Genomic DNA, 27,991 nt, shown 5'->3' with positions numbered 1-27,991 from the left:
GCCTATCGCTGTCATCATTTTTTTGCCCGCTACTCCTCGTAAATTTTACAAAATAAACAAAAAAATGCACAAAACATGACGGAGGAGAAGAACGACCAATTGCGGTAACCAGTGGAATGCTAAATGCATTGTTTGTACTATTGTTTAATGATCAATTTATTACCTATTGCAGGCAACAGCTCATCGCGGCGGTAGTGAAAAAGCGCGCGGCAATTGCGCGGGCTCAGGAAATTGTGGTGAGGCTCCTGGAGCCCGACGTAGCAGAGCCGGAATTCCTGGCCATGGTATTTATAGTTTATTTGATGGTATACAAGTTTTAAATTAACATTTTCTCGTCCCTAGCTCTGGGAAATCGCACCCAACCACTATACCGACATTGTGGATGAGCGCGAAATCAGCCGAAACTGTGGGTACCCTCTCTGCTCCAATGTCTTGCAGAAGTAAGTGGACGCTCCAAAAGGTGGCTCCTGACTAACCGACTCACTTGCAGTGTACCCAACCAGAAGTACCAAATCAGTGCATCGCAAAACAAGGTCTACGATATCACAGAGCGCAAGAAATTCTGCTCCGGCTATTGTTTCCGCGCTTCTGAGTACATTAAGGCCCAGGTGCCGACGTCGCCGCTGTGGCTGCGCGACAGGGAGTTGCGGCCGAGCTTTCAGCTGCTGCTGCGAGACAAATGAAAAGGTAAACAGGTTTCAATGCTATTTCTATATTTTATATAATGAAGTACCATTTTTTCTTGTTACATTATTGGATTTTTTCGATTTTCGATGTGGAAATATTTAGGAAAAGTACTTAAAATGCTAAACAATTGATCGCCTTTGTCCTCGACTAGATCATAATTATATTGTCGCGCTCAAGCGTTAGATCAGCCTCGCGTTTGGCGTCCTCCTCGGACCATTCGCCGCATTTACTGAGCACATCTGTTTCGCGCGGTGGCTCGGTCTTCGAATGAAAAGCGAATTGGGGGATGGAAAAGGATGAGCTTTATTGGTTTATTACTCGTTGAGGCATATTATACCTCTTTGTCGTTGGCCGCCAGCTTGGTAAACATGTTAGCATACAGCTTTTTCTCCTTGGTTTTGGTCTCCTTGATTTTCTGCCTGCAGATGACCACGTGGTTGGCAGCTGCCTTGTTGCCAGGCTCCAATTGAATAACCTAACCAAACATTTATTTAGCAAGTAAGGATTTTCTATATGGTGTTATGACAAACCTTTTGGAAGTCCTCCAGGGCATCTTCCAGCTCATTGATGATCAGGTTGCATTGTCCGCGACGATAGAGAGCCTTCACATTGTTGGCCTCCAGGGCGAGCACAGCATTGCACTGAAGAAAATTAAATATTAATTCAAATGCTTCTGGGCACACATGCTCTACGTGAACTTACCTCCACCTTGGCCTCGAAGTGATCGTTGGACTTCTGGTGGCACAGGGCAATGTTGCTGTGCGTGGCCACCTTTAGCTTCTTCACCTCCTCGTTGGTGTCGGCGTTGTTCGGCAGCAGATTCTTGCACTTGGTGTACATCTTGATGGCGAGGCCCCAGTTCTCCTTCTTGAAGTAGTTGGTGCCCTTCTCCTTGTACACCTTGGCCTCGTCGATGCGCTCGGTGTCGCTCAGCTTCCACTCCTCCAGACCCTTGCCGCAGTCGATCAGCTTCACCTTGTACTCGACTGTGGCGTTGGGTGGAATCTTAAATGCCTCATTGCCCGTCACGCCAAAGGCATACATTGGTTTAATTGTGATTCTAAGGAAAAATCGATTTTAAAGTGGTGTTTCTTTTTTAGCCCCCATATCTTTCTGCTCTACCTGGATGTCTCTCCTATGTTCATCTTCTCCAGGGCAATCTCCACTCCATCCACCAGACCGATAGCACTGCCCTCGCCATAATCGAACTCCACATCGCGTTCCTCAAACACTTTACCCTCGAAAGAACCAGAAATATGGGCTGCAAATCACAGACCCCGAATGAGGTTAAGGCAACCACAGAATCTAGATAAACCACGACTTACCCTTGACGAAGGCACCGTCGGTGGGAGACCGCTTTTTATCGCTCGGCTCCAGAATGATGCGGTCAATGCTTCCGTCTTGGTTTGGGCTCAAATCCTCGCCCTTCCAGCCCAGCATTTCCAACTGCAAACGAGAACTGAGATATATAGTTGCCCTGGATAATCATTACCCTGTGTTCTGTACCTCAAAGATCAGCGTAGAGTCTGGCGGAATGGTGGGCGGACTGCCGGCAGAGCCGTAGGCATAGTTGGGAGCACATGTCAGGAAACAGCGCTCCCCCAGCTTCATGGTGGCCACTCCCATGTCGAAGGCTTTGATAACATTGCCTAAGACAAGAGAAAAGAACGAAAAAGAAAATTCCAGAAACAGCGACTTTGGCCGCATTCTCATGTCTCACCTTTGCCGAGCGCAAATTCAAAGGGCTCATTGCGGCTCACGCTCGAATCGAATTCTGTGCCATCGACCAGGCGGCCGGTATAGTGCATGGAGACAGTGCATCCACTGTGCGGGGTCTCGTTCCCGGTACCCTCTTTCAAGATTTCCTTGAGCACTCCACCATCTCCAGACAGGTCGAATTTTTTCGTTTCTTCCGGCATTTTTTTTCCTTGTTGCTTTGTTGGTGGTGAAGGTGTTTATCGATACCAGTATAGAATTGCAAAATATTGGCAAATGCAACCGTGCACTTGTATGTCGATATTAGGTTCTATCGGATTCCGATGTTTTCATTCAAAACCAACCGACAAACAGGCGCGACGCGAGTAAAAAAATTTGAAAAATGGTGAGTTTAAGTTTATTTATTTTATTAATGTTTTTATTTAAATATTTTTTATACTTTCAGATGCCTCAGGCGATATATTTTGTGCTTTTTTTTGACTGTGTGTGTTTTTTTCAGTGTTTACATTTGCTCAATTTATTACATGGCGACTGCAGTAACTACATATTTGCTACATAATAGAAGGAATAAGAAGGTGTGGACAGCAGGCAACGCGGCCCAAAAAATTCAACGCATGCAAGTTAAAATCCACCCCTTTTGCCTAATATACCTTGGAGACAAAAAGGCGATTCAAAATTACGACTCATATGTTCGTTGCAGCATTTTTAAAACGTAAACACCCTTTTATGTGCAACTTAAGTTAAACCGCGGAAAATGGTACGTTTTGTAAATGTTTGTAGATCTAATAAGATCAAATAACCGATTCAAACAAGCAGTTCGATACTATCGAACCAAAATACAGGTTCAAATGAACCAGTACAGCCGAAAAAGAAAAGATATCTCATGATTGTGCTGGTGGCAACCCTGGCTTCTTGAGCGCGGTTTTTTTGTGTTTGAATTTGAAACTGAAAGAGAGAATTATTTGCCAACACACACAGAAATCTATACTTATGTTATTAATTTCTAGTTTTGTTCGTTTGTCTAATTCATTTTCCTCCAATTACCCATTAATGCAATTACAATTAGGCACTGTCTACAATTAATTGAGATTGCATTGACCCACACTCCTTACAAATGCAAATTCAATCTGTGGCCCGAGGCTTTCAGGTATATAAATTTATAAATTTGTGCAGCATGCATCCAATATAATCCTCTGACCATTCCGTTGCTCTTCTGTTTGATTATTTTGCCCTTGGCTTTCGCAGAGCCAATCCCGAGTTTCGTTTTGAAGTCCAGCAAAAACAAGAGCCAAATAAATTAATGCACTTAATTTTATTGGTTTCTATAATTCATCGCTTGTAAGCCGCACACAAACTGTAAGCGGTCTGTACGGTGGGTCGTGTTTTGCGATGTTCGGGGGTGTAGATGAGTGGAATATTGCTGATTGTTTCAAGGTCATAAGGGGCGGAGTGCGATTTAACTGATTTATGGATAGTGGCAGTGCCTTTGGCGGACAGTTTTTGCTTTCTCCTGCTACCCTCTATCAGATCCCATACATTTTGGAACCGTGGTAGTCCCTTTAAGTGGGATCATCTCTTCATAAAAAAAACACTCTTGGTGGAAAAGTAATAGAACCTTGCCTCTGGTTTGCCGGACATCTTTCTATAAGTGGTTGTCCGTTCTTAGAATTTCTCTGCAATATCTTCAGTCCCATTTTGCTGTGCCTCCCCCTGTCCCTTCCCCCTGCAAATCGGGCTTTGATTTTTGTCTCTGTCATTATAAATCGGTTCAGCTGTCGTTGTCTCCTGGTAACTAAAATATTGGGCACTCATCAACTACCGCTAGAGGGGCCGCGCGCACATGTTGGACTCGAAGTCGTGGCACACTTGTCGCTCATTAATAAGAGTTCCTCCCCGCTCCCGCACAGAGCGATGTCCGCCCGACATCGGTGTCCATTATTTTTGCAGGTATACTCGAGCTCGTGCTCGTGCTCGTGCTCGTACTCGTACGAGTGGAGACGTTGACCAGATCTCTGGATGCTGCCCACGCTCCCGATGTCGAAGTCAGCGTCGATGCTGGCGCCGCTCTGTTGCTCTGCTCAACTGTAAACATTCCAGCCAGCCGAGTGGCCGACTGGCCGAGTGGGGAAGCTTTCACTCAAGTTCAAGCTCAAGCGAGAGCTTTGCGCCTGCCACAGCACAGGATTCGTCTCCGCAGGACTCGTCTTCGTTCGTGCTCCATGCTCCATGTGGATGCTGCGTGCTCGTGGGTCCATGGCCGTGTGAAAAGCTGCGTTGAGCGCATTAATTCGTTAGGGTACAACCAGACAGGACGCACTTTCTCTCCGAGCTGAGCTGCCGCGAAAGTCTGCCTTGCGTTATCGTGTGTGTACCGTTCGAACCAACTGTTTTTGTGCAAAAGATAAGCCAGAAGCCAGAATCAGCTAGGAAGAGTACCCTCAAAAAAAAAAACAGCAAAGACAGAAAGACAGAACTATTGCTTAGAATAAAGTTTATAACTTTTACAACGCTCCAGCATCCTGAGTCCTGAATCCTGAGTCCAGAACAAAACTCCAGTTTTACTCTCTGGCCATTCTTCCGCGCGTACCAGTGTGTGTGTCTGTGTGTGTAAGTGTCCGCGTCTCTCTGCGTGTGTGTGTCCGTGTCCGTGTGCGTATCCCAAAACTCCAGCTCCAGCTCCAGCTCCAGCAAAAAAAGTGTGTGTTCATCAATAAAAATAAGCAAGAAACATCTGAAATCTAACTAAAATTCAATTAAATAATAACCGCTTAAAAACCAAGAACCAAGGTAAACAAAATCTCACAAATTGTTGCTCCATCTTCTCCTCTCTCTTTGCTCTTTCCTCTTGCCTCTTGCCTCTTCCCTCCTTTTTTCATCCCATTTAAATCCCTCGCTGCACTCGCTCTCTGGTGCAACAGCTTAAAGGATGCTGCGATTTTTCTCACTCAACATTTCGTGTAATTGTTGCGCCTCGACTTGTCCATGCAGAATTGTTCGGGTCAAAAAGCGAAAAGGCAAACGAAAATTAAATAAAACAATGTCCAATCTGTTTCCCAGTGGAAGTATTTATTGTGGTAATTTTATGTGTGTATATGAATATTTGTTTTCTGTTGATTTTCTTCGCTTTGAAAGGGCGCAAGCCATGAGAAAATTTGGCACTTATGTGGAAATTTATTATTATTATTTCTGTGGATTTTTTTTTAGGGCATCAGAAAATCTTGTCTGTGACATTATTAAATTAAGTAAATTAAATTTGATATTCGATATTTCTCTGTCGAAAGTTTGATTAGTTTTTATTCGGTCTCAAAGGGAAAAATGAAATCAAAATAATTTCGGACCATTTAGACGAGGTATTTCTGTGCGAAATTAATTTGTGTCCCAAATTGAATGCCAAAATTGTAGTTCTCGTAATTTACATTAGTTTTTAAGGCAAAAGCAAATCAAAACTGTTTCTCAGCCACTTATTTACACAGAAATAGTTTGCGGATATCAAACACAAAAATCTATTTCGTTTGATAAAATTTTCGTTGATTTATTTTTGTTTTTTTTTTGCTATCATCGGATATGTTTTCATTCGAATTTTCCACAAAATGTTTGGCCAGAGACAAAAACTCGGGGAGTTTCGTCTCTATTTCATTTAGAAACTAAAACATTCTTATTTTCATTTGATTTTCAAAAGAAAATTATGGAAATGCATTTTTAAAGTTGTGAAAACCGAATAATTCGCAAGGAAAATGTGTACATAAATTGTTGGTACATGAAGGCAGAAATTTTCCACTCAAGATTTGGGATCTATCCGTCTTGCAGTTTTCCTTTTCGTTTTTCGTCTTCGTCGGGATGTCAGTTATTTGCCTTATAAACTGTTGCTTCTGACAGTTATCTGCACGAATCGAAGCAATTTTCCTTGGCCGTGGCTTGGCTGTGGAAAATCCCTGGTGATTTCCTCCTATTCCTTTCCGTTCCACTTGGATGCCTTATTCTTGCTGCTTATTCTGCTGCTAGAAAGTCCTTTGACTGATTGTTTTATTCGATTCGATTCGATTGGGCCGCAAAATTAGAGCGCTATTTAAGCGCGTTTTCGTGGCGTTTTTAAACGCATATTATTGTTGTTCCAGCTGCGTCTGTATCTGTGTGTTTCTGTGTATCTGTATCTGTATCGGTGTGTTTGTGTGGTGGTTTTTCCAATTATTGTTGGATTTTGATGTGGCTGTTGTTGCTGCTGCTGCGATAATTAAATTTTAATTATACTCTCGACTTAAATTGCCATTTCATTGTGCTCAGATTTCGTTCCACTGCTTTTCATACAGAAATTGCAGTTTTCCGTAGTTTTCGGTGTCAGTCACAGCAGCCCATCTCGTCGCCCCAGCTATTATCGCCCCCTTTTTCAGCCACACATCCTGACACTGCCCTATCCTTATGCAATTAACATTTGCACTGCTATCAATCAGTTGGCCAAAAGAAAAACTTTTCTTTTAGTCATTTCCTCCCTCCCCAAGGTCCCTCCCTCCTTATCATTCAATTTTGGCCCCAGGGGGCGGGGAAAAGAAAACTTTTCTGCCAAACTAACAACTGGAGAAAGCAGCAGCACACACACTCCCAAAAACGAAAGAGAGAGGGCCCAAAGCCCAAAAAAAACACAGAGGGCCAACAACCAGAACGCGGCGTGTCTAAGTGGGCGTAAGTGGTCATGTATCTGTGTAACTGTGTGTGTGATGTGTGGCTGTGAGGTACGAATGTGTGCGTGTGTGTGCCGTGTTGAGTGGCAAGTTGTGTACACACGCAGATTTTTCATCAATCATTTGGCTTGACTACACGCCTAGTTCACATTTTAGGAGACTTGTAGTTTAAAAAATTGGGCCGCAGAGAACCACATCGATAGTGGCCGCGGGGATGGAGCAGGGAGCTCTGCGATGCGGGGCCGTGATTCTGCGGAGACGAGCAGGAGCAGCAGGAGGGGGGCAAACATGAAAGCTCGGTAACACGAGACCCGGGAGAGAGCTCCAGTGGCGCCTTAAGCGGACAGATGTCGATGGATGCCGTGTGTTTTAAGACTTTAAGAGGCATCTGAAGCTGAAGGTCGGAAATAAAACGTTCACTGGATGGATGTGCTCATGGGGGAGGCTTAAAATTGTGTATCGAATAGGTCCAGCCATCGAATAGAGTTAAACGAAGTATAAAATTAGTTCAAAAAGTGAATCATTGAAGGTTTTTGGCAAGGCCTAATTAAGGAAGGAGTTCTTGTGGCATCCAGTTGGGGAAACTAGGCCTATTTGGGCATTAATTATACAGAATTCAGTCCGATATTGATTTCCACTTGGAGCCAATAGTTTGCATTGTCTTTTCTCGAATTAAATGGTTTTTTATTCATGTTTTTTTATTGAAAGGTCGATTAGCTTATGGCTGGGTGATAAATCCATAAATATTTGGGATTTTCAGCAAATCAGGTGCCACACATTGTTTTTCCTTCATGAATACTTCCAAATGTTATTATTTAAATTACCGTTGGCATTGTAATTGGAATTAGTTGTTGCATTGTTATTGCATGGGCGCATAAGTAATTCATTTCACTCGATTGATGAATGAAATACAAATTAAGCTTCATTAACATCAAAAATGGAACCACTTTTATGTCTATATCGTATTCCTCCCAATTGGAGCCTCAAATATCCTCCACAATGTACTAGAATTGAAGGAGCCTTCCCTGATCCGTGCAGCTTACCTCTAGATCTCTTTTGTGTTGAACAAATATCTTATTTTATCCAGGATGTCGCAGCTCCTGTTCCTGTGCCTCTCTCAAGTGTTCCGATGCTCTCGACCTGCCTCAGGATTCTTTACGATGATTCTGATTTCGAATGTTTTTCGATATTATTGTCCTTATCTACTGTCCTTTCTATTTCCCTTTTCCCCCATCCCCATCTCCATGCCCATCCTGTCGATTCAGAGCGTCTGAGGAGTAGACATAATAAAGAAAAAGAATGGAAAAAGTTGTGTGCTTGTGTGTGTGTGTATAAGTGGGGAAAGGTATTGCTCTCACACACAGATACACACACATACGCACACACAAATGGAGTTGTCGAAATTGCTCCACTTTCTCTCTTCATCTGTGTGGGTGGCCGTGTCTCTGTTTCTGTGTGTGTGTGTCTGTGTGTGTGTCTATCTGTCTGCAGGAGGCAATGGTATGGGGATACAAATCCAAAATACCAAATCCCAAATCCCAACCCTCGTCGTACTCATCAACCTGGCCTCCGCATGGCCACCCTTCTGCCTCCTGGTGGGTCCTTCTTCTGCTCCGAGGACTTGCACCAAAACACTTAAACATGAACACGTTGTTTGTGTGTGTGTTTGTGTGTGTGTGTGTATCTGTGCGCCGTCATTTTGGGCCTGTGTGCGTCTACGCACAATATGTTTCGTCTTTAACCCAACCGAAAAGCTTCGTTTCGTCAGTCGGCAGACAGAAACGAGAGGAGAGCTTCACAGGAGTCCTGCCTGTCCTGTCCTGCCTGTCCTGCTGGTTGCTGGCTGTTGGCTGCTACCGGGCTGCCTTTTCCTTTCCTTGTGAAAGTTTTAATGTGATTCTTTCGTATTAATTTCGACATCGTCATCGTTGCTCTGCCCTTACCTTCACTCTTGTTCTCTCTCCTGTCTCCTCTCTCCTCTATCCTCTATCCTTTTTCCTTTGGCATTTTCTATTTTTCCTCCTTACGCACTTTTTATTGCTCGTCTTACGTTTGCCTTCGCTTTCGTTTCGTTTCTATTTTATTTTAACAACATCTTCGTCGCCAGCATTGAGTTTCTGTCGAGCTCGGCGCTTTTTCCGCCCCTCCACCACCCACTAAACTTGGCCTTTACCCATCTCTCTCTCTCTCTCTCTCCCACTCAGTCTCTTTCTGTTGTGCTCTGCTGGGACGTGTGTGTGTGTGTGTGTGTGTGTGTAAACTTTTTTGTTGCTTACTCTTTTATGCTCTCGTCATATGAAAACGCGACTTTGTTGCACTAAACGTAAGTTGGAAGATTTACAACTTTTTGGTTTAACATACAACCGAAAGGGGTTATGACGGGAGGGGAGGGGTGTGGCGGGGGGCAAGTACTGTATAGACGGCTGTGGTGGGGCCTGGAGGGGGCGTGGGTTGAAGGCCACACTCAAAGTCTCACAGAAAAAAAAAACGAAATAAAGGAATGCCATATGAAGCCCATGAGGGAATGCACCACCAGGAAGTGGGGTGGAGGGGGGACGAAAAGGAGCGTGAGGTAAGCCTGCCGCCATGAGACCATGATCCTTAAAAGAAAAAGTTATTATGCATAAAATGGAATATTATCCACCGTAAACTACAAGTTTATGCAGTTTTTAGAGTGGGAACCGGAGCAGGAAGAGCCGGATAGTGCGAATGGGGAGGCGCATGTGGAGGTGTGGTGGCAGGAGCAATTAATAAAACTCTGCAAAAGGTGAGGGGTCAGCAAATAGTTTATGAGCCGAAAAATTAGACAGAGACCGAGACCGCCCTGAAGGTGTAAACTTTCAAATGGTTGAAGTGTTTTCCTCCAGGGGGGCATCTTATTCCAGCCACAAAATTCGGCCATTAAATGCGAGGGAGTTTCTTTTTTGGGTTTGCTGACAATTAAATGTGGCAAAAAGATAAAACCGGATGGAGTTTCTCTCTGAAATTAAATATTAAGTTTCCAAATGGCAGAGGTGAAGAGAATGTTCCTTCCTTCTTCCCCTATGCTTGCTTTTACTCACGTACTTTCTCTACTTTCTCCAAGTTTCAATTGTTTTAATCTTAATTTTATAATGTTTCCTCCGTCCGACATCCTCCTGCCTCTCTCTTTCGGCCCTCGCTTTCATTTGTTAAACAAAGGAAAGGAAAGTTTTTTTAATTGCTCATTATGTTTGATTAAGGTGGCTGCACTTGCCGCAGTGCCCTGCCACAGATGCCCTGCCACAGGATGCCCTGCCACAGGATGCCCTTAGCCACTGCCACAGCACGGTAAAGCTCGCGCTTCGTTTCGTTTCATTTCGTTTCGCTTGGTTAACGGATTTTCATCAGACGTACATCAAAAGCATTTCTAATCAGCAAAAGGAGAGACGCACGAGGCGCGCAAACAAGTTGCAAGTTTATTTCTCGTCATTGTACTCCTGCCTCTCTGTCTGTCTGTCTGTATATGTGGTTGGATACATATCAGTGTGTGTGTGTGTGTGTGCGTATGTTTGTTGGGGGAATTGGAGCACATGCCAGCAGCAACAACAACAACAAGAAGAGAAAACAGATGAGGAACAGAGACAGAGCAAAATCATTTGAGATCATGCCGCACTCATAAAACACTTAAAAGACAATTTTGTTGTCATTCAGAGAGTGGGGAGCGGATAAGAGGAGTGGGGTTGTGGCTTTAACTCTCTCTTTGGCAGTCTGGGGTTAATTAAATAAATTCCTAAGCCACTTTTGCCTTCATCAATTTTTCAGCACAACAAAAAAAAAGGAGGAGGAAAAGAACGAGCGGCAACACTCCAAATTGGTTATACATAAATATTTGTGGGTGTTGGGTCTTGGCATGAGTGTGTGGGTGTGTGGCACAGAGTTTTCAGCAAGCTTTTCTCCCGCTTGCCTTCTTTAATATGGGAACAACAAAGGGCAGCAGCAGTAAGCAGTATACAGGGCTTGCAACAATTGGCTCTCCTGCCTCCTGCCTCCTGCCTCCCACTTGCCACCTTGCCGCCTTGCCCCCTGCTGCGCTTCCAAGTGTAAACAGAGTCCCGACTTCCCTGAGTCTGTTTCCAAGCACTCGACTCTCTTGCTCTTCCTCTTGCTCTTGCTCTCGCTCTCGCTTTTTCTCACTCCCCCAATTGAGTCGAAAAATGAGTAGCCCGAATATTCACTCAAACTTTCCATCAATGGGCGATGAGTTCTGGGCCACTGATAACAGCCATGCAGACTCACACACACACACACACACACATGCCCATGCACACGCATACGGCGCGAGAGAGGCATACACAGATAGAGCTGTTTAAAAAGATGTCCTAGTCACTGGTTACTGGGGTGGGGAGACATCCTGTGGATGCTTAAAAAAACACACACCACACACACACAGAATCCTAAGAGTAACAGCGCGGAAAACGTTTGATAACGCCGCGCGCACAAAAGTATGCTACACAAAAGCCCAGAGAGCTCTCCATCTCTCTCCCACACCCCAGTGTGTGTGTGTATGTGTCTGTCTCTCTGTCTGTTACTCTGTATGTGTGGTAGTAAATAAGCAAAAGGCAAAGACGGAAATAAAAAGGGCAGCAAGTGGACAAGACAATGAAATTGTCATAAATAACAACGTTGTCTACCAACAACACAGAGCAAAACAACAACAACAACAACAACAAGAACAAAAAAGAATGAAAAGAAAGGAAGTCTAAATTCGGATACCGAAGCATCTGATACCCTTGCAGATCTATTGCTCCTATGGCCGACCCGTGATCCGATTGGGATCTAATGTGGCTATCGAATGACAGGAAACACATGGCAGGACAGCACAAAGAAAGGTTCCACTCAGATAGATGGATCGAAGGCATCTGCTGATAATCATTGTACCCACAATTGAAGGGTATAACGAACGACTATAACGGAAGCAACTACAACAAAGAAATCCCCAGTAGCTGAGTGACTGGGATTTTTTCCCCCTCTCGTCCTTTCGTCCTCTCGTCCTCTTTCATTCTTTGCTTTATTTTCGGGTGTCTCTTGGTCAGTGGCTCAACTCTTTTTATCATTTTCCCCCCGAAAGGCCGGGTACCCCAGGGTATTATTTGGGTGGATTACGTTTATGGAACGTTATAGTCTCTCCAATGAATACAGATTTCTGAGGTGTGTGTATTTCATTGGCCACTGAAGAATGAGTAATAAAACGGGATCTTTTAATTATTCTTTATTGTTTTATTGTACATTTCCTTTACTTTATTGTGATTCTTTGCTCGTTTGATCCATGGTTGGGCAATTTCCCAGCCATCGACAACGGATTGATTTATGAGAATAGTTTTGGAGAAAAAGAAAGAGCCAAACTTTTAGTTTCGGGAATCACTTAAGGGACACTCTTCATTCGAGTAGCTTCAGCTCTCAGGCTCTCTGCACTCCACTTCCCCTTCTTTATGTTGGATCCACTCTTTCGTTTTCCTTTCTGTTTCGTTTTCTTCTGTGCTCTGTTGGATTGGGTCCTCATAACGGATATTCCAAATGGCTGCTGCGGCTGCTCTAAGTGACTTTTGTCAAACTTTTGTGCCCGCTGCTCCTCCATGGCTATCTTTCCGAATACGGAGTACTTATATACTTATCAATAGACGTGGTGAGGGGGGAGGGGGTACGTTCCACGGAAGAGAAAAGGAGGAGCCACATTAAACTAATGTTTAGTTGGCATTCAGTTAACAGTTTTGCGATGGCTGCGACCCTCGAAACTTTGACCGTAAATTGTGGCACGTGATGGGCGTTGGGAATGGGACTCCTACAGGATGGTGTGGCATGGACACGATTGTACTTGGACTTGGACTGGAAAAGGACCGGGCGTGACTGAGGCAATTGTTATTTCTTATTGCTTCAGTGTTTCGCTTTCAGAATTGAATTTTTATGGTCTGCGACAGTTTTCAGGGCGGAGGCAATTCGAGGCTCGAGGTTCGAAGTTCGAGAATGGGAAATGGATATATCGTTTCTGGAATATCCCTCTGTTAGACTGGGACTCCCTCCCCTATCCAATTACCTTTTGCGTGGTGGCAGTGCAACAGGCTGGGGAAGAGATACAAATGTATCTGGCGAACAATGCTTAAGCCCCGGCTGGTGATTGCCAATTCTGGCTCAGTAGCCAGTCCTTTGTTTTGACGGGCGACACTAGATGGGTGGCTGGGAAATCAATCAAAGGACAACTGGAAACTCCACTGACAGATTGATTGAGTCTCTTCATCGGAGATACATCGATGGAACGACAGCCTATTCCCCACTCGCCTCTTACTTAATATTCGAGTAAACATTTAACTATATAAATATTCACACTTTCACTCTCTCTCTCTTTCTCTTTCTCTCTTCCTGTCTCTCTCTTTTCCTCCCATCCGCCATACAGATAAAATTAAATTTAAATAAATGTTTTTTGCTTTCATTGTATAAATGCAATATGCAAATATTTAAACAAAAACCGCACAGAAAAAATGATTAAAAAAAGCAAATAAATAACGAACGAAGAGGAAACCCCCAGCAACAACAATGTGTTCATAATTATAAAAGAATTAATTAAATACATACATACAAAAAAAAAGAGGAGAGAAAAGCTTAAAGTTTAAAGTAATTATGCTAAACAGAAACCCAAACCATCTGTATTTGTATCTGTATCTGTATCAGTATCTGTATCTGCATCTGCATCTCTTCTCTCGCATCCATGTGTCTGCATCTGCATCTGCACCTGCACCTGCATCCGTATCTGTATCTTTGCTGCTGAATGCCCAATGAGAAGAAGCCCAAAACGAAAAATGCCAGCTCAAAGTCCAAAATCCATCATTCGATCAGCAATCCAAATCCAGCAAGCAATCAATCCAGCAATTCCATCATCAATTGCCACTGCCATCAATCCATCAGAAAACGACAAAAAAGAAAACTAAAAATTATATGCACGCAGCTAAAAGCCAAAAACACCAGCAACTGAATTAAAATCAATTTCTAATTAAAACAAATATAAAATAAATATAAAAAAAATACCTAAACAGAAACACAGAGGAGGCAAAAGAGGAGCCACACAAACAAACAAAACAAAACAAAGTAAAACAAAGCAAACCAAAACAAATAAAAAAGAGCAATTAAATCTTTCCATTAATTATGGAACATTCATCAACATTTTTGTTGTGTTTGTTCCATCTTCAAAACGAAAAGGTCGCCGACTGTTTCCAGCTGCTGTCATCAGAGGCACAACGCCGACTGGGAAAGTCTACAACTAAATATACAACAAATTCCACCAGAAGACCAACAGCTACAAGCAAAGCGAGCCACAAGATACAGCATCCACGACAGCAGCAACCTCAGCTTCAACTCTACAACAAAATTGCTGGGTAAGTGGAAAAGATAATTTGTGGAAATAGGTTGAAACGAAACGGAACGGAACGGACTGTTCGAGAGGGAATGATAGAAATGGGAACAGACGGGAAGAAACAAGGAAACATAACGAAATAAAGGACAAACTAGCAGACTCTACAACTGGGGAAGGGAATAGAACAGACTAGAAAGGAACGGAACGGAACGAAACGAAACGAAGTACACCATAAATGGAGCGAATTAGCAAACGCTGAAATTAAATTTCCACACAATTTTGTGTCTAGTCAAGTCAAACACGAGTCGAATCAGCGCAGGATATGTAGGCAGCAAAACAAAATGAAGGGAGAATGTAGAAGGATTTATGACTCCGACACAGCCATAACGAATCGGGAATACCCTAGCTCTGGACTAGGGACTAGACCCCTGCAGGTCAGGAAGCGGAAAGGAAAGAAAACAAAAGCAGAGGTTTAGGGAGCACACAAATGAAAGGAAACTGAGGAGAAAGAGAAATGCCAGAACGTAGCTAAGTAGGTGAGAGTCGGAGGAAGGACGACAGGATATCAAGCAAGCAAAAGAGCACAAAAAAGTAAAATGAAAACAGAAATAAAGAAGGTAAAAATGTGTTCATGGGGGAGGTGGGGGACAAGATAAATGGAAAGTAAGTCCAATGAAAAGGAAATAAATAGAGAAAAGAGTGCTCCCCGAGAAGGACGAAGGAAATAATTTGAATTAAAAATAAACCCACTTAAAGTGCTTTTAAATCTAGAATGTTAATGAAACTTTAAGCCCTTAAAAGCCCAGATTTGACATGCACGGAAAAGTGTCGTTTTCTTTGCCCCCATTTCCGCTTAAAGTACTGCAACATGTCGTAACATGGAGTAATGGCATGTCGTTATGCCACAACTCCACTTTTGTTAGGGCATTGGACATGCAACTTGTCAGAGCGACGCGTCGGGCAACCAGCAATCAAATAGTGTCGAGCTCAGCGCTCTCCGGAGCGGGGTGGAAAAAGTCGTAGGAAAATTCAAAATGGCATAAAGGCTGCTCCATGAAAAACTGCAAATCGTCGCCAACGTAGCCCTATCCCGTATCCCGTATCCCCCAAACCCAAGCACCCCCCTCCCCCTTCTTCTTGTCGGCCATTCGTTGTTGTTGGCTGTGTTATGAATTTCATATTACACACGAAAATCCAATAAAAATCACCGAAAGCAATTTTCGTCGGCCGGCCTCGTCCCTCCCGACCCCTCCTCCCGCATAAAGACGTTTTTGGAATTCCTCCCTGAATTTCGTCTGTTTTTTTTTTGCTGACCGAAAAATTTTGTTTCACTCACTCTCGCTTTCTATTCGTTTTTTGGGGAGCAATTTTCAGTGTCCAGCGGATGCGAAACACGATGCATTTTGTAGTTTTTTAAACCCTGGCTGTCACCCCCGGATGGGGCTGTCGCAGTGCGCTTTCCAAAAGTTGAAAGTTGCTTAATTTGATTTTAATTCTCTGGCACTCGGACTGGGAGCACTGGGAGCACGGGGAGCACCACATAAAGTGGCAACAGAACACCAGAAACTATAGTGGAAGGGAAATTACGAATACGAATTGAAATTTGCCAGCTCAGCATCAATTAACAAAAAATTCGGTCCAACTTTTTCGATGGGGAAGTCTTTGGGTTTCTGTTTTTGCTGGTGGTTCTGTTCTTTAATTTTTTGGCATTTTTGAGGAAGTTGCTGAAGTTTCTATCGGAACGGAATTCCCACGATCTTTGGCAGTTTTTGTGGTGGACTTTTGGAACGGAATTTGATTGCCAAAAACTGCGAAATGCGAATTGAGAGTCCGTAGTCTGTGGTACGGGGCTCGGGACTGGGGGCTCGGGTTTCGGAGTATGGACGTTTGCCATTTCGGCCGAAAAGTTCATTTCCCCAGTTGTCAACAGTTTATAATAGTTTTTCCCTCACTCGATTCCCCCGCTGCAGTCTCCACCTCATTTGTTTGATGTATTTCCTGCCTTCCATTTCCATCAGCTGCCCCTGCCTCCCCCGATCCCCCACTGCCTCTACCCTCTCGATGTCCTCTCTGGGTGCTCTCTGGATACTGAATGCTGGGATTCCAGTTGGTTTATTTCATTGCAACCGAACTGTCGTATGCAAATCTGCTTTGCTGATTAAACCTAAATAATGTTGGGTCTTTCCTTTGCTGCTGTGGCCTCCCCCGAGATCCCCACCATCTTCCATCTTCCATCTGGCATCTTGGCAGTCCCCCACTGCCACTGCCACTGCCAGTGCAGCCATGTCTTTGTCTTGGCTGTCTGTCCCTTTGAAAGATGGCCAAGACTCTGAATGGGGATCGCTGTATCTCTTTCTCGGAGTTGAATAACTTTTTAATGGAGTTGGAGCTGTTATATGCCATAACTATATATCTGGAAGGTTATTTTATGCCCGGATTAGGGGTAGTAAGTAGTTTCCCCTGAAATAATGTTTATTAAATTCCATTCTGTTGAATAGTTTCCTCTTCAGTAGGTTTTGTGTGCCTTTAGAGGGCATCAAACTTTCGCATTCTCGTGCCTTCCTTCCGTTTGCTGGTGGCTGGTGGCTGGTTGCTTGTTGCTATCCCGTGCCTTTCCCCTGCCCATTTTCCTCCATTATTCTTTCTGGGAAAATCTGAGACAATTTTCAACTTATAAGAGGCCGCCTGCCTCCATTCGTATAATGGGCACAGAGTCCTGCTTCCTGCAGCAACAGCAGCAACAGCAACAGCATCCGTTTGCCGTGTCCTGGCGGCCACTTGTTGTTGCACTTGCACACACACACACACACACACACACACACACATGGATTCTCAGCCATTCTCCTTTTTTTTGTAGGATGCCTTTGCTGTGTTTCCTTTTAGTCTGCTGTCTGCTGCACGTACTACAACATTTCCAATTTAATTTCTCTGTTTCTCTGCATCTGTGTGCGGGTGTCCTGGTGTGTCCTGATGTGTCCTGGTGGGTGACTCTCGGCTGGTGGCCATTGTCTTTGTCTTTGTTTACTGTGCCATTTCCCGCTTTCCGCCATCAAATTAACTTCTCTCTCTCTCTCTCTCTCTCTCTCTCTCTCTATCTGTCCCCCTCTCTCTGGGTATCTTTTACCCTTCTATATGTTTTCCTGCAATAGATTATAGTTGAATATTTTTTGGTCGCAATTTTAATTAAACTGCGCCAATGGCTGTTAAATTGGTTCTAATGTCAGCTGCTCATCATCATCATCATCGTCATCATCGCCATGCAGATGCATCTGCATCCGCATCCGCATCTCCATTCTCTCCCACTCGTCATCATCATTGTCATCCTCATCCGCATCCACATCCACATCCACATGCACACCACCATTAGCATTGCCATCAGTAACGCCATCCCCATCATTATCGATGCGATGTCTGACCCAGTTGGTGTGGATGTGGCGGATGGGCAACAGGCGGGCGTCTCCCCGCAGCCGGGCCTGGAGATGTGTGCGTGACAACTTGTGCGGTCACGTGGCTGCAGTTTAGGCCCTGGAATAGCGACAAATATCATTAATCTTAATATATGCTAGTGGGCTTGCCGGGCTCTTCCTGAATCATCATTTCATGGCGAGTCCCTGGTCTTTGAGTCCTGAAACCCGGGGATTTCTCTCGTGATTTGTGTTCCCTTCGGCACGGGTCCATCTCCTACGACCATCAGCCGCGCAACAAATAAGCCTCACTCTCTGTCTCGGTCTCCGATTCTGATTCTCCTTTTCCCTCCCCTCTTGCTGCACTTTTCTGCATTTCCCTTGTCGTTTGTGCTGTTGTTGTAATTACATAGCACTTGTTGTTTTGGCTTTGTGCTAACAAAAGCCTTGACTCCCACCCACTGGCTGAACTCCCAAAGCTCCCCTGCATCGGTGCAGCCTGCCTCAAAGAGGGGCACCAATAACCGCACTCGAAAGCCCGCTTGCTGCCGCACAAAAGTATGCAGCAGTATTTTGCCGAAATGACTTTTGAACCGCTCGCCGTTCATCGATGGGCAATATTTGTGCATCGGGGGTGTTTGAGTGTGTGTGCACGAGTGCTGGGGGAGTGCATTGAATTCTGTGTATGTTTATCGGCAGTTGCCTGAATGAATGAATGGATGCATGAGTGAATGGAAGGCCAGAGGGAGAGTCAGGCCACCTCTTCTGTGTCTGTGTCTGTGTCTGTGTCCGTGTCTGTCTGCCTGCCATATCGAAAACACTCTAAAACTCTGAACTGAAGGCTCATTTTACATGCAGTTTTACTTTGATTGGCTCTCGAAGCGCACTTAGCCACCTGATTAGCAGGGAACCATCGGGGGGCCAGGGAATCTGGGCCCATTGTTAGGATCTGCTCTAATTCAGCTCGAAATCCCCGATAAGTAGCTCCCTCCTCCCCAGAGCATAATTTGCAGGCAGCTAAAGCCATCTCCATGGATTACTCCCATGGATGTGTGTGCCGCTGGAGGGTTCAATTATGAACAGACGACCGCAAAAAGTTAAAACCCCAAAGAGGATACTGTGGGCCACTTACCACACGGGAGTGGTGTGTGTGTGTGTGTGTGCGGCTTCCGTGGCAGGTAATTTGAGGCCGTGCAGCATGTTAAAAATGCAACCAGCACAGCTAGGCCCCAGCCACAGGGGAGCCTCAAAACGAGTCCCGAACCAGAGGCAACTTTTAGCGCGTTTTTTGTCGCGCCTAAGCGGTTGCAAGTTTAACCCGTCCACAGGAGGGGAATGGAAGAGCAGGGGGCGACTGCTGCTTGGCTGGTACCCTTACTCTTTCCAATTTCAAGGCTCATTGTGTATGTGGGAGATTCAGCCTCAGCTTCAGCCACTGCCAGATCTACCGCCTGCCACTGATGTTGCCTCTCATCATTGGCGAAGCATTAAATTGACTTTGAAACTTTTTACCTGCCAGCTTTGTGCCACTCGCACACACACAAGGACACCCACACAGCCAGCAAATTGGAACGAACTGAAACTAAACTTGAAATTAATTAACCGCGACAAGGGCCAAGGGTTCTCCACCCTCCCAAGAAGAACGGCGAACCCTAGCGTTTGCTTTTGCCTTTGGCCACTTACAGATACACACGCACACGCACACGCACCCACCACAGAGGGAACATAACTCATAAAACCTCTAATTACACAAACAGCTGACGCAGCCAAAAGATACTTCTAGAGAAACAGAGAGAGAGAGAGAGAGAGTGAGAGTGAGGCACTTCCCCTTGGGGTAGTGTTTGAAAGTAGCTCTCTCTTTCTTTCTCCGTCTGTGGCTCCACTCGGCTCCACTCCAAATAAGTTGAATATTTTAATTTTCCATCATAATTAATGCTCTTTCCAGCCCCCCCCGCCTAGAAGTAGTTTATCCCTCAGATGATGGGGTCTATGCTCTGCGCCGTTCTCTGTCGCTGCCTTCCTCTGAGTGCCTCTGACTCCCTTTGTGGCCATCGAGCACGTGTAAATTATTGTGGCTTTCTGTGGCAGTGATGCCCGGCGCCGCGAAGCCATGCAGCGATACTTCTACCGAGTACTCTGCAGGATTTGAGGGTGTGTTGAGGTGGAACGGGCTCCTTATAGACTGTAGAAATGGTCTCTCAGGAACTAGTGTTCCACGACACCAGAACCAGCACACCAGAATATGGAAGAGTAAACTGTGGTATTGGCTGTGGCTTTTTTTTATATCTGAGAGTAGCGGATACTCCCAGCGTCGAAGTACTCGATAATTCTGGGCATTTCTGCTGGCATCACTGCTGTTTTGTTGCTTGGCAGCATCGCTGGCGCTCTTGCCATACGCCACACGCAGCCATGCCGCCGCCGCCGCATGTATTTCAATTACTGCATTTCTCTGGCTCTGCCTCTGCCTCTGCCTCTCCAGAGCCAGAACCTCCTCCAGAACATACCCTCTCTGGCCCCAGCCGTAGCCACTGTTTTAATTTGCGCTTCGCTCGCTTTTGTTATTTTTTCTGCTTCTGCCTCGCATTTTTGCATGCCCTTCAGGGGCGGAGAGCAGAGGGTGTTATGCTTTTGCCTACATTTTTGCCACGCATGTCCTTTTGTCCGTTTCAAATGGATATGCCAGGGTATCAATAGCTTCGACCCTCGCAGATGCCTCTCTTTTTTGTTGTCCCCTTGTTTTTTTTTGTTGTTTTGCGTGGCTGTTGTTTTTGTGCGCCTCGCGTTTTTACGCAAATTCATTGTTTTAATTTACTCAAGTTTGTTGACCGAAAACAAAAACTAATCAATGGATGCTCTGCTACCAGTGGCAGGCGTCCCCTCGGTTTGGGGCCCGCTGTGGGGGGGCCAATGGATCTAGAGGTGGAGCCTCCGAGGTGACAAAGCATCGGGCCCGCACCCAGAAATTGGGTTAAAGAATAACAAAAACAACAACAACAACAGAAGAAAAAACAGAACCACTTAATGGGGTTAACAGAATATATTTTTTAATTAAACATTAAGTCTGCTCCTCCAAGTTTTTGCTGTTGCTCTGTTATCTGCTTTTTTGTGGTTCTTTCTGGCCTTAGTTCTCCTGTTTTTCGTGTATTTTGTGGGACTCTTCTTTGCGGTTCCTTTTAAGCAGTCCGCTAAGTTGTGGCCGAAAGGATTTGCCATCAAAGGGCCAGCACTAAGATACTGTATATCCGCGAAAACCTCAAAGACGGAGAGTTAATGAACAAAGAGGGCAATGCAAATCAGAGTAATTTCGAGAGTTACTGAAAAGCTTTTAGTCTTTTTGAAGAAAGTATAATGGAGGTAGGGTATGGGAAAGGTAAACCGATTTGAATATATGGAAATGCTTTTCAATAAGACTTCTCGGAGGATATCTGTGGATTCTCTAGTAGAAATTCAAGCAGAACTTTGGTTAAATTTAGTGGATATTTAAGTCAGCATTTGGTAGGAGACTCAGGTACTTATATCCTTGAATAAAAGGTTCTGTCGATATTTCACTGCGAATTAACATTCGAGATTGAAGAAGAAATTTCTAAAGATTTAATGAAGATTTTTAGGTTACTTTTTCGACGATATCTACTGCTATTTATTCCATTCTCTATTACAAATATTAGATGTATATTTTTAAAGTATTATAATCCACTATTTTCTACCATTCACAGCTAAAAATTAAAAAACCCGAACGAAACAACGATACTAAACTGAACTCAAGAAGGATATAAAAAGGAAAGGATCATTATCAACAAGAAAGAACAACAACAACTGCTACCTAAGGTTTCTCAAGCTCCAAAAACAAACAACAAATAAATAAAATACCATAAAACAAAGAGAGAAAAATAAAACAAGTGCAAATTATGTAAATTATAGCAAAAGCAAATACGCTAAGGGAAAAGGAAGAGAAGCAAAAGCAAAAGCAAACGAAAGAGAATTAGTCAAATAGAAGCGGCAGCAAACAGAGGGAGAGAAATATTCACAAAAAGATCTGTGACCAGGCAAACCGGAAATTAAATCTGCAACGTTTCTGCCCCGAAAAGACCAGGAGACCCGAGACCCGAGACCCGAGACCTCAGAGTCCAGAGCCCAGACCCCGAAAAGGAAGAGGAAGCCGCAGCAGCCGCAACCGCAGCAAAATCCGAGTCGAGCAAACGGAACACGCGTGCCAAATATTTGCTCAAAAATAGGAGAATAAAATAATAATCAAAGCACCGGAGAGGAGAGTATCCCAGCGAATTGAGAGATTTATTCGGCGGGAGAGCGGGCAAATAGGGGGACACGTTTCATGAGCGCTGCAGCAGGCTCCGAGAGCAGGGAAAGGCCACGGACCGCCTTCACCGGAGGCCATTGTTGACACTCGCTCTGAACTCTGACCCTCCGCCGTTGGTGCGTCTCGTCTCCGGTCCAAGCTCCAGCTCTTTGTCTTCAGCTTCTGCTCCCGCTACCGCTTTTGTGCTAATCATCGCGGACACAGCGAGCGACGACTGCCTGAAAGGAGGTGACGGAGGAGAAACCCTGGCCAACTATTTAACCAAGGTGACGAGGCAAGGATTGCTTGTCCCAGAGGCAGCAGAAGGCAGTCGGAGGTCAGGCAGCTATTCAACCCAGGAGGCAGGCGAAACAAGCAAACCAAGGACATGGACTCCTCGCTGCCGTCGTCTCTGTCGCTGTTTGTCCTGTTGATCTTTCTGGCGATAATTAAAGGTGAGTGTGCCACTCCTTGCCTCTCTAAGGACACCCTCTCCGACACCTTTGTTTGTCTTTTATCCGACAGTCCAAAGAACTTTCGCTTTGCTGATTAAATTGCCGGGAGAAACTCTGTGAAAAGTGGCGTTCAATGGGTGGGAAAATTGTTGCACTTTTCACCATCTTCAGCCCGAATCCCTCCAGTTCATCTTCCACCAACTGAAGAGTGGAACGAGCATCGGGAGGGTGGATGCCACAGACTAACATTTGCGTTAACAAGTGCTTGGGGTTTTCCGCTTTCCCCCGCTGCCCGCTGAGAGCAGCAAACAAATCCCCGCACTCATGTCCCACTATCAATTTCAAATGCGAAATCTTTTCCAATTCCTCCCTTCCTCTACGCATAAATCTTTCCTTGCAAGGTGACACTCCACGGCCCTGCGACCCCTTTCTAGCATTATTCGATTCCGCATCCGATTTTTATACCCGATACTCAAAATGAGTATTGGGGTATATTAGATTTGTGGTAAAAGTGGATGTGTGTAACGTCCAGAAGGAATCGTTTCCGACCCTATAAAGTATATATATTCTTGATCAGCATCAATAGCCGAGTCGATTGAGCCCTGTCTGTCTGTCCGTCCGTCCGTCTGTCCGTCTGTCCGTCTGTCCGTCTGTCCGTCTGTCCGTCCCCTTCAGCGCCTAATGCTCAAAGACTATAAGAGCTAGAGCAACGATGTTTTGGATCCAGACTTCTGTGATATGTCACTGCTCCAAAAATATTTCAAAACTTTGCCCCGCCCACTTCCGCCCCCACAAAGGGCGAAAATCTGTGGCATCCACAATTTCGACGATACGAGAAAACTAAAAACGCAGAATCGTAGAAGATGACTATATCTTTTAGACTGCGGAATCTGAATTGGATCGTATTATTATTATAGCCAGCATCAAGAAAACAATTTCATTTTTTCTCGCCCTGTCTCTCTCTAACACACACGTAGCATAGGCGGCTTTGCTTAGAGTAAAACATTAGCGCCTAGATCTCAGAGACTATAAAAGCTAGAGCAACCAAATTTGGTATCCACACTCCAAATATATCGGACCGAGACGAGTTTGTTTCAAAATTTCGCCACACCCCCTTCCGCCCCCGCAAAGGATGCAGATCTGGGGATATTCATAAATCTCAGAGACTATTAAGGCTAGAGTAACCAAATTTAGTATCCGCACTTCTGTTAGATCTCACTATAAAACGTATATCTCAAAATTTCACCACACCCCCTTCCGCCCCCACAAAGGACGAAAATCTGTTGCATCCACAATATTGCAGATTTGAGAAAACTAGAAACGCAGAATCATAGATAATGACCATATCTATTAGATTGCTGAATCTGGATCAGATCAGATCATTTTTATAGCCAAAAGTAACAAATCAATTTGCAGTGGCTACGCAGCGCCCGACGTCACGCTCAGACTGATTTTCTGTCTCTCTCGCACGCACTCTTTGTCGTGTCGTTAAATATTAGCGGCGTCTGCCGGAGGAGAGCCATACTGACTTAGTATCGGGTATAACCGTAGAGTTGCGGGGTCCGCAGCAACTCACAACGTTCCCCCTCGTTCAATTTCCTTGCGAGCATTTTCACGGCGCTTTAACCAGGCGGCGTTGCCTGCCACAGAGTCAAAGCCAAAAAGCACACACATTCCCACACTCTGGTCTTCAGATATGTGTATATATCTATGTATATACATACATATGTGCCGTAGAGGGGGTGGGTGGGTACAGTCGGGATATTCCCACGCGAAGCGGACCATAAATTCACATGGAGATCGCCCAGAGCCAAACTTGGCCATATTTTTAGTTTTCACTGCTCGCTGAGCTGCTCGGCAATTGCCAGGAAAAGCGGGCGGAAAAAAGTTGCAAAAACAAAGATGGTGAATAGACCCAGACAGACAGACGGAAGGGGGGTGGGAGGTAGGGAGGGGGGACGACAAAGAAGCGTAGAGCAATGAGACAAATATTCAAGTAGAAAAAACACAATTGTCATACGGAGGACGACGGAGGAGCCCCAGGAGGCCGCACTTCAAATCCGCCATCTGCTCCCCAGGGGGGACTCCACCGTCTCCACCGCCTCAACCGCTGCCTCCACTCCTCGAGAAAGAGAGAGAACAAAACACATGCGTTTCCTCCACTTCCTTCCCACTTTATATAGTGTATATATCTGTCCTTTTTTTAAGTTGCATCGAGAGTTGAAAAGTTTTCTCTTTTCTTTTTTTTTATTTCATCCCGGGCCGTGGCTTTGGCAAAATGAAGTCTCATGTGCCCTACTGTTGACAAAAATAACAAGCTGCGGCACGGCGAGGCACGGCACGGCACGGCGCGCTTCTCTCGCTTGTTCTTGCTTCCAAAAGTGTTTCCACTCTGAGGGGATGCACATGGCAAAGGCTGGATACTCGTACAGTAAGGAATACTGTAATATCCGCAAGTAATAGGGTCGTTCAATTAGAATGCTTGAATGCGGATTTTTATTGAGTATCTTTCAGCTCTTCGCCTGGGGTGCAATTGTTCTTGAGTTTATCGGAGAGCGAGTGTTCTCCCATGCATCCTAGTGCCTGAGTGTTGGGGAAATTCCTGATAGCTGATCTTGATAAACAATATTAAAATATTTATATATATTAAATATCCTTTATTTCCTTTGAAATATCTCTTCTACGTCTGTCTAATGTCCCACTTGAAAAAGCTAAGCAAGAACAGCCTCGAAAATGAACTTCCGGCTTAAATTGGCCTTCCACATCCTTGAGTTTCCATTATACGCCCAATGCAAACAGCCTCTCTGTTTAAACACACTACTTATTATATAGTGGAGTTTCTGGGGAAACAATAAAAGCTTAATTCTTATCGTCGAACCAATCAATTAATCCTAATTGCTTCCTTTCTGCCTTTTTCTCTGTGAGATGCTGCCCAGTGGAAACGCATGGAAAATGTCTGTCCTGCTGCCCTTCTCTCCTCTTCTCTTTGGTTCTTCGTGGCCCGTGTGACAGGTCCCGGCCTGGGCCTGGTCCTTGTCCTGGTCCTTGTCCTGAGCCCATTGTCTTCTTGTCGCTGAAAAGTTATTATTTAAGCATCGCTGAGGGAGTTGACGAGGAAATCTTTGACTTTGTCCTGACCTGTGCTCCTTGCTCTGTACTCTGCTGTGCTCCCCTGCTCTGTGTTCCATGTATACCCTCTCTCCTCCCTTTGTTTTCCGCCTCTGATTCTCCGACAGAGACTAATGAAGACACAGCAATCGCATCGGTCCTCGGATTGGGTTTCGCTTGGCGGCAAAAGACAAATATTTTCAATAAGCTGCCTCATCGCAGCGATATCAAAGTGTGCACTGATTGGAAAATCAGCAGTTTGGAAGAGTACGGGCAGAGCAGAGCCGGAATACAATAATTCAGCATTCAATGTTGAGCGTGGCGTACCCATCAATCGTTACGGAAAATGGGCATATTGTGTATTGTATTCCTTGGAATGTGCCTTTCCTGCTGGTTAACTTCAAAATACATCTGATTAGTGGGTATCCTGCAGTCGTTATATCTTTCGTGGAGCTCCTTTGCTGTTTGGCAGTTGGCAAACGGCAAACGCATAAATTGTGCGGCATTTCGGGTCCTGTCCTGACTGCAGCACCTTGACAGTGTCAAGCGTTGCCATTGCGTTGGGACCTCGTCCTCCGTGTGCTTATATATGACCGGGTCATATATTTTGTTTTAAGGCAAGCCGTTTTACGCATTTTCGTACATTTAAATGACATAAATTCCTATTGGATTTGCGCGGCAAAGCCACGAGGAAGCCTCTGCTCTATCTCCCTCTTTCTCCCTCTTAATTTACATACATTCATTTTGCCGCAGGCCAAAGAAAGAGGAGCCTGGCTTGGCCATAATATATTTGTTAATATCCCTGCTAATATCCTGGAAGAGAACTGCCCCACGCAATGGGCTAAACTTCCTCCTGGTTTCAGGCCTAAGCCCAACTTTTAAACTTCATACTCGTCCTCGCTAGTCCTTCGCTCTCGTACGGGCACTCTCTCGCTGTGTGGCAGGTAAAGCGGATAACCCACACCAGACCCTGCCTCCGCCTCTGCCTCTGCCACCGACTGCGACTCTGACTGTGACTTTGGCTTTGGCTCCGGTTACAGCTTCCGGCTTCGTTTGGTTCTCCGTTCCCCGTTCTGTTCGGTTCTCCCCGCTTGGTGCACGCAGGAGGAAGTTTCAAGGTTGTGGCGCAGTTGGAGCAGGACGAAAGTGGAGCAAGTTGCAGTGCAAGGAAAACAAGTTTTAGTTGCGCGCTCTGCACTTCCGTGGCGCCACCGACGAGGGATAACCTTGTCCCAGCATTGCACCCACCCAGAACTAGCGATGGGAGCGTGTGTATCCGTTCGTGAGTCACGATGCCACCTCCCTGGAGCACGGAGAGGGGAGCGTCCCATCCGCCCTGCTTGGGGTTCGGGGAGGTGTCTAATCCCCGAGCTGCTAAAAATCCGCGCCTGCCCTTGGGGGCACCTGTAGGCATCCTCCAGCCAGTGCCGGCCTCCGTCTACGTCTTCGCCTTCGTCTCCAGCTTCCAGTTCCGCCTCATTGTCATCCTTGAATGACTCAGCGATGCCGCCACAAAAGTTTGCAAATAAGTATTTTTTATACGGCCAATCCCAGTGCCTCCCTCACACCCACCCACCCCCTTAGACTCGTAAAAAAACTCACACACACAGACACACTCAAGGGAGAGTGTGAGAGAGAACTTAGTGCCTGCGCCTAAATAACCGTAAACAGCACTCGTGGGCCCCAGACAACGATAGGAGGAGAGGGGGGAGGAGGGGGGGGGAGAAGAGCAAAGAACAGAGAAGAAACAAAAACTTGATAAGCATAAGTTTGCTGTAATTTAACGCATTCAATTACAAAAACAAAAAGAAAGCAGAGGCTGAAAACAAAAAGCAAGAAAGAATAAAAAAATAATCAAGGGTGGGGGATTAGGGGTGGCGGTACGGAAAGGAAACGACAGGGGGACGGGGGAGAGTATCCTGCAAGCTGCGCGACTTACTTAAAAATGTCATAAAAACGAAACAAGTGGCAACAGAGGGGAGACAGACTCCACCTTTCCGCCCTTACACCCCCCATTCGTCTTACCTGTCCTTCCGTCTCTCCTTTGCTCGAAGGTAAATTTCGGTTTACGATTTCGTATTCCATTCCGAGGACATTTTACATCGAAATTACCTTTTAAAGGCCTTTGCAATCAGATGCGTTAGATCTTGTTTTAGTTCAATCTTTGATTAAAACCCGCACAAATCCCAAATCCCAATGGTTATGGGAAAACAGAGCCTCTGAACCTCTTTCATTTACAAGACAATGTCTGCCAATGCTTTCCAGTATAAAATTGAATAGTTATGGCT

The 27,991-nt window shown here is 45.1% G+C and overlaps 3 protein-coding genes across 6 annotated transcripts in view; 2 read left to right on the top strand and 1 right to left on the bottom strand.

Annotated features, from left to right (window-relative positions):
* Window positions 1-51: 51 nt before the first annotated feature.
* On the top strand, window positions 52-22,422 carry LOC6588673 (putative RNA polymerase II subunit B1 CTD phosphatase RPAP2 homolog). Of its 2 annotated transcripts, XR_003408821.1 has the most exons (7): window positions 52-104; window positions 173-284; window positions 343-440; window positions 491-687; window positions 2,903-3,160; window positions 14,126-14,464; window positions 21,560-22,422. XR_003408821.1 is itself a non-coding variant. In XM_002014432.2 (4 exons), exons 1-4 carry the CDS (start codon window positions 76-78, stop codon window positions 681-683), a joined length of 432 nt encoding a protein of 143 aa, XP_002014468.1. In that variant the 5' UTR covers window positions 52-75; the 3' UTR covers window positions 684-753. The 2 variants fall into 2 exon arrangements, 1 of the variants encoding a protein (XP_002014468.1); XM_002014432.2 differs by lacking the exons at window positions 2,903-3,160; window positions 14,126-14,464; window positions 21,560-22,422 and having other exon boundaries at window positions 491-753.
* Window positions 697-2,638, bottom strand: LOC6588674 (FK506-binding protein 59). Its single transcript, XM_002014433.2, has 8 exons — window positions 2,408-2,638; window positions 2,194-2,336; window positions 2,013-2,133; window positions 1,810-1,948; window positions 1,390-1,747; window positions 1,218-1,328; window positions 1,025-1,162; window positions 697-948 (listed from the first exon to the last, which is right to left on the bottom strand). Exons 1-8 carry the CDS (start codon window positions 2,604-2,606, stop codon window positions 835-837), a joined length of 1,323 nt encoding a protein of 440 aa, XP_002014469.1. The 5' UTR covers window positions 2,607-2,638; the 3' UTR covers window positions 697-834.
* Window positions 22,423-22,493: 71 nt separating the features above from the next.
* LOC6588676 (acetylcholine receptor subunit alpha-type acr-16) overlaps window positions 22,494-27,991 on the top strand; it is a 76,516-nt gene continuing 71,018 nt past the window's right edge. For all 3 annotated transcript variants that reach the window (XM_026989104.1, XM_026989102.1, XM_026989103.1), the window contains exon 1: window positions 22,494-22,595. In XM_026989104.1, coding sequence (XP_026844905.1) covers window positions 22,529-22,595 — 67 coding nt within the window. In that variant the 5' untranslated portion in view covers window positions 22,494-22,528. The remainder of the gene's footprint in view (window positions 22,596-27,991) is intronic.

Source organism: Drosophila persimilis, unplaced genomic scaffold (genome assembly GCF_003286085.1).
Source record: "Drosophila persimilis strain 14011-0111.01,24,50 unplaced genomic scaffold, DperRS2 tig00000191-arrow-pilon, whole genome shotgun sequence".
Taxonomy (NCBI): Eukaryota; Metazoa; Arthropoda; class Insecta; order Diptera; family Drosophilidae; genus Drosophila; species Drosophila persimilis.
The sequence above is the reverse complement of the archived record's forward strand: the minus strand, read 5'-3'. Positions and strand labels throughout refer to the sequence as shown.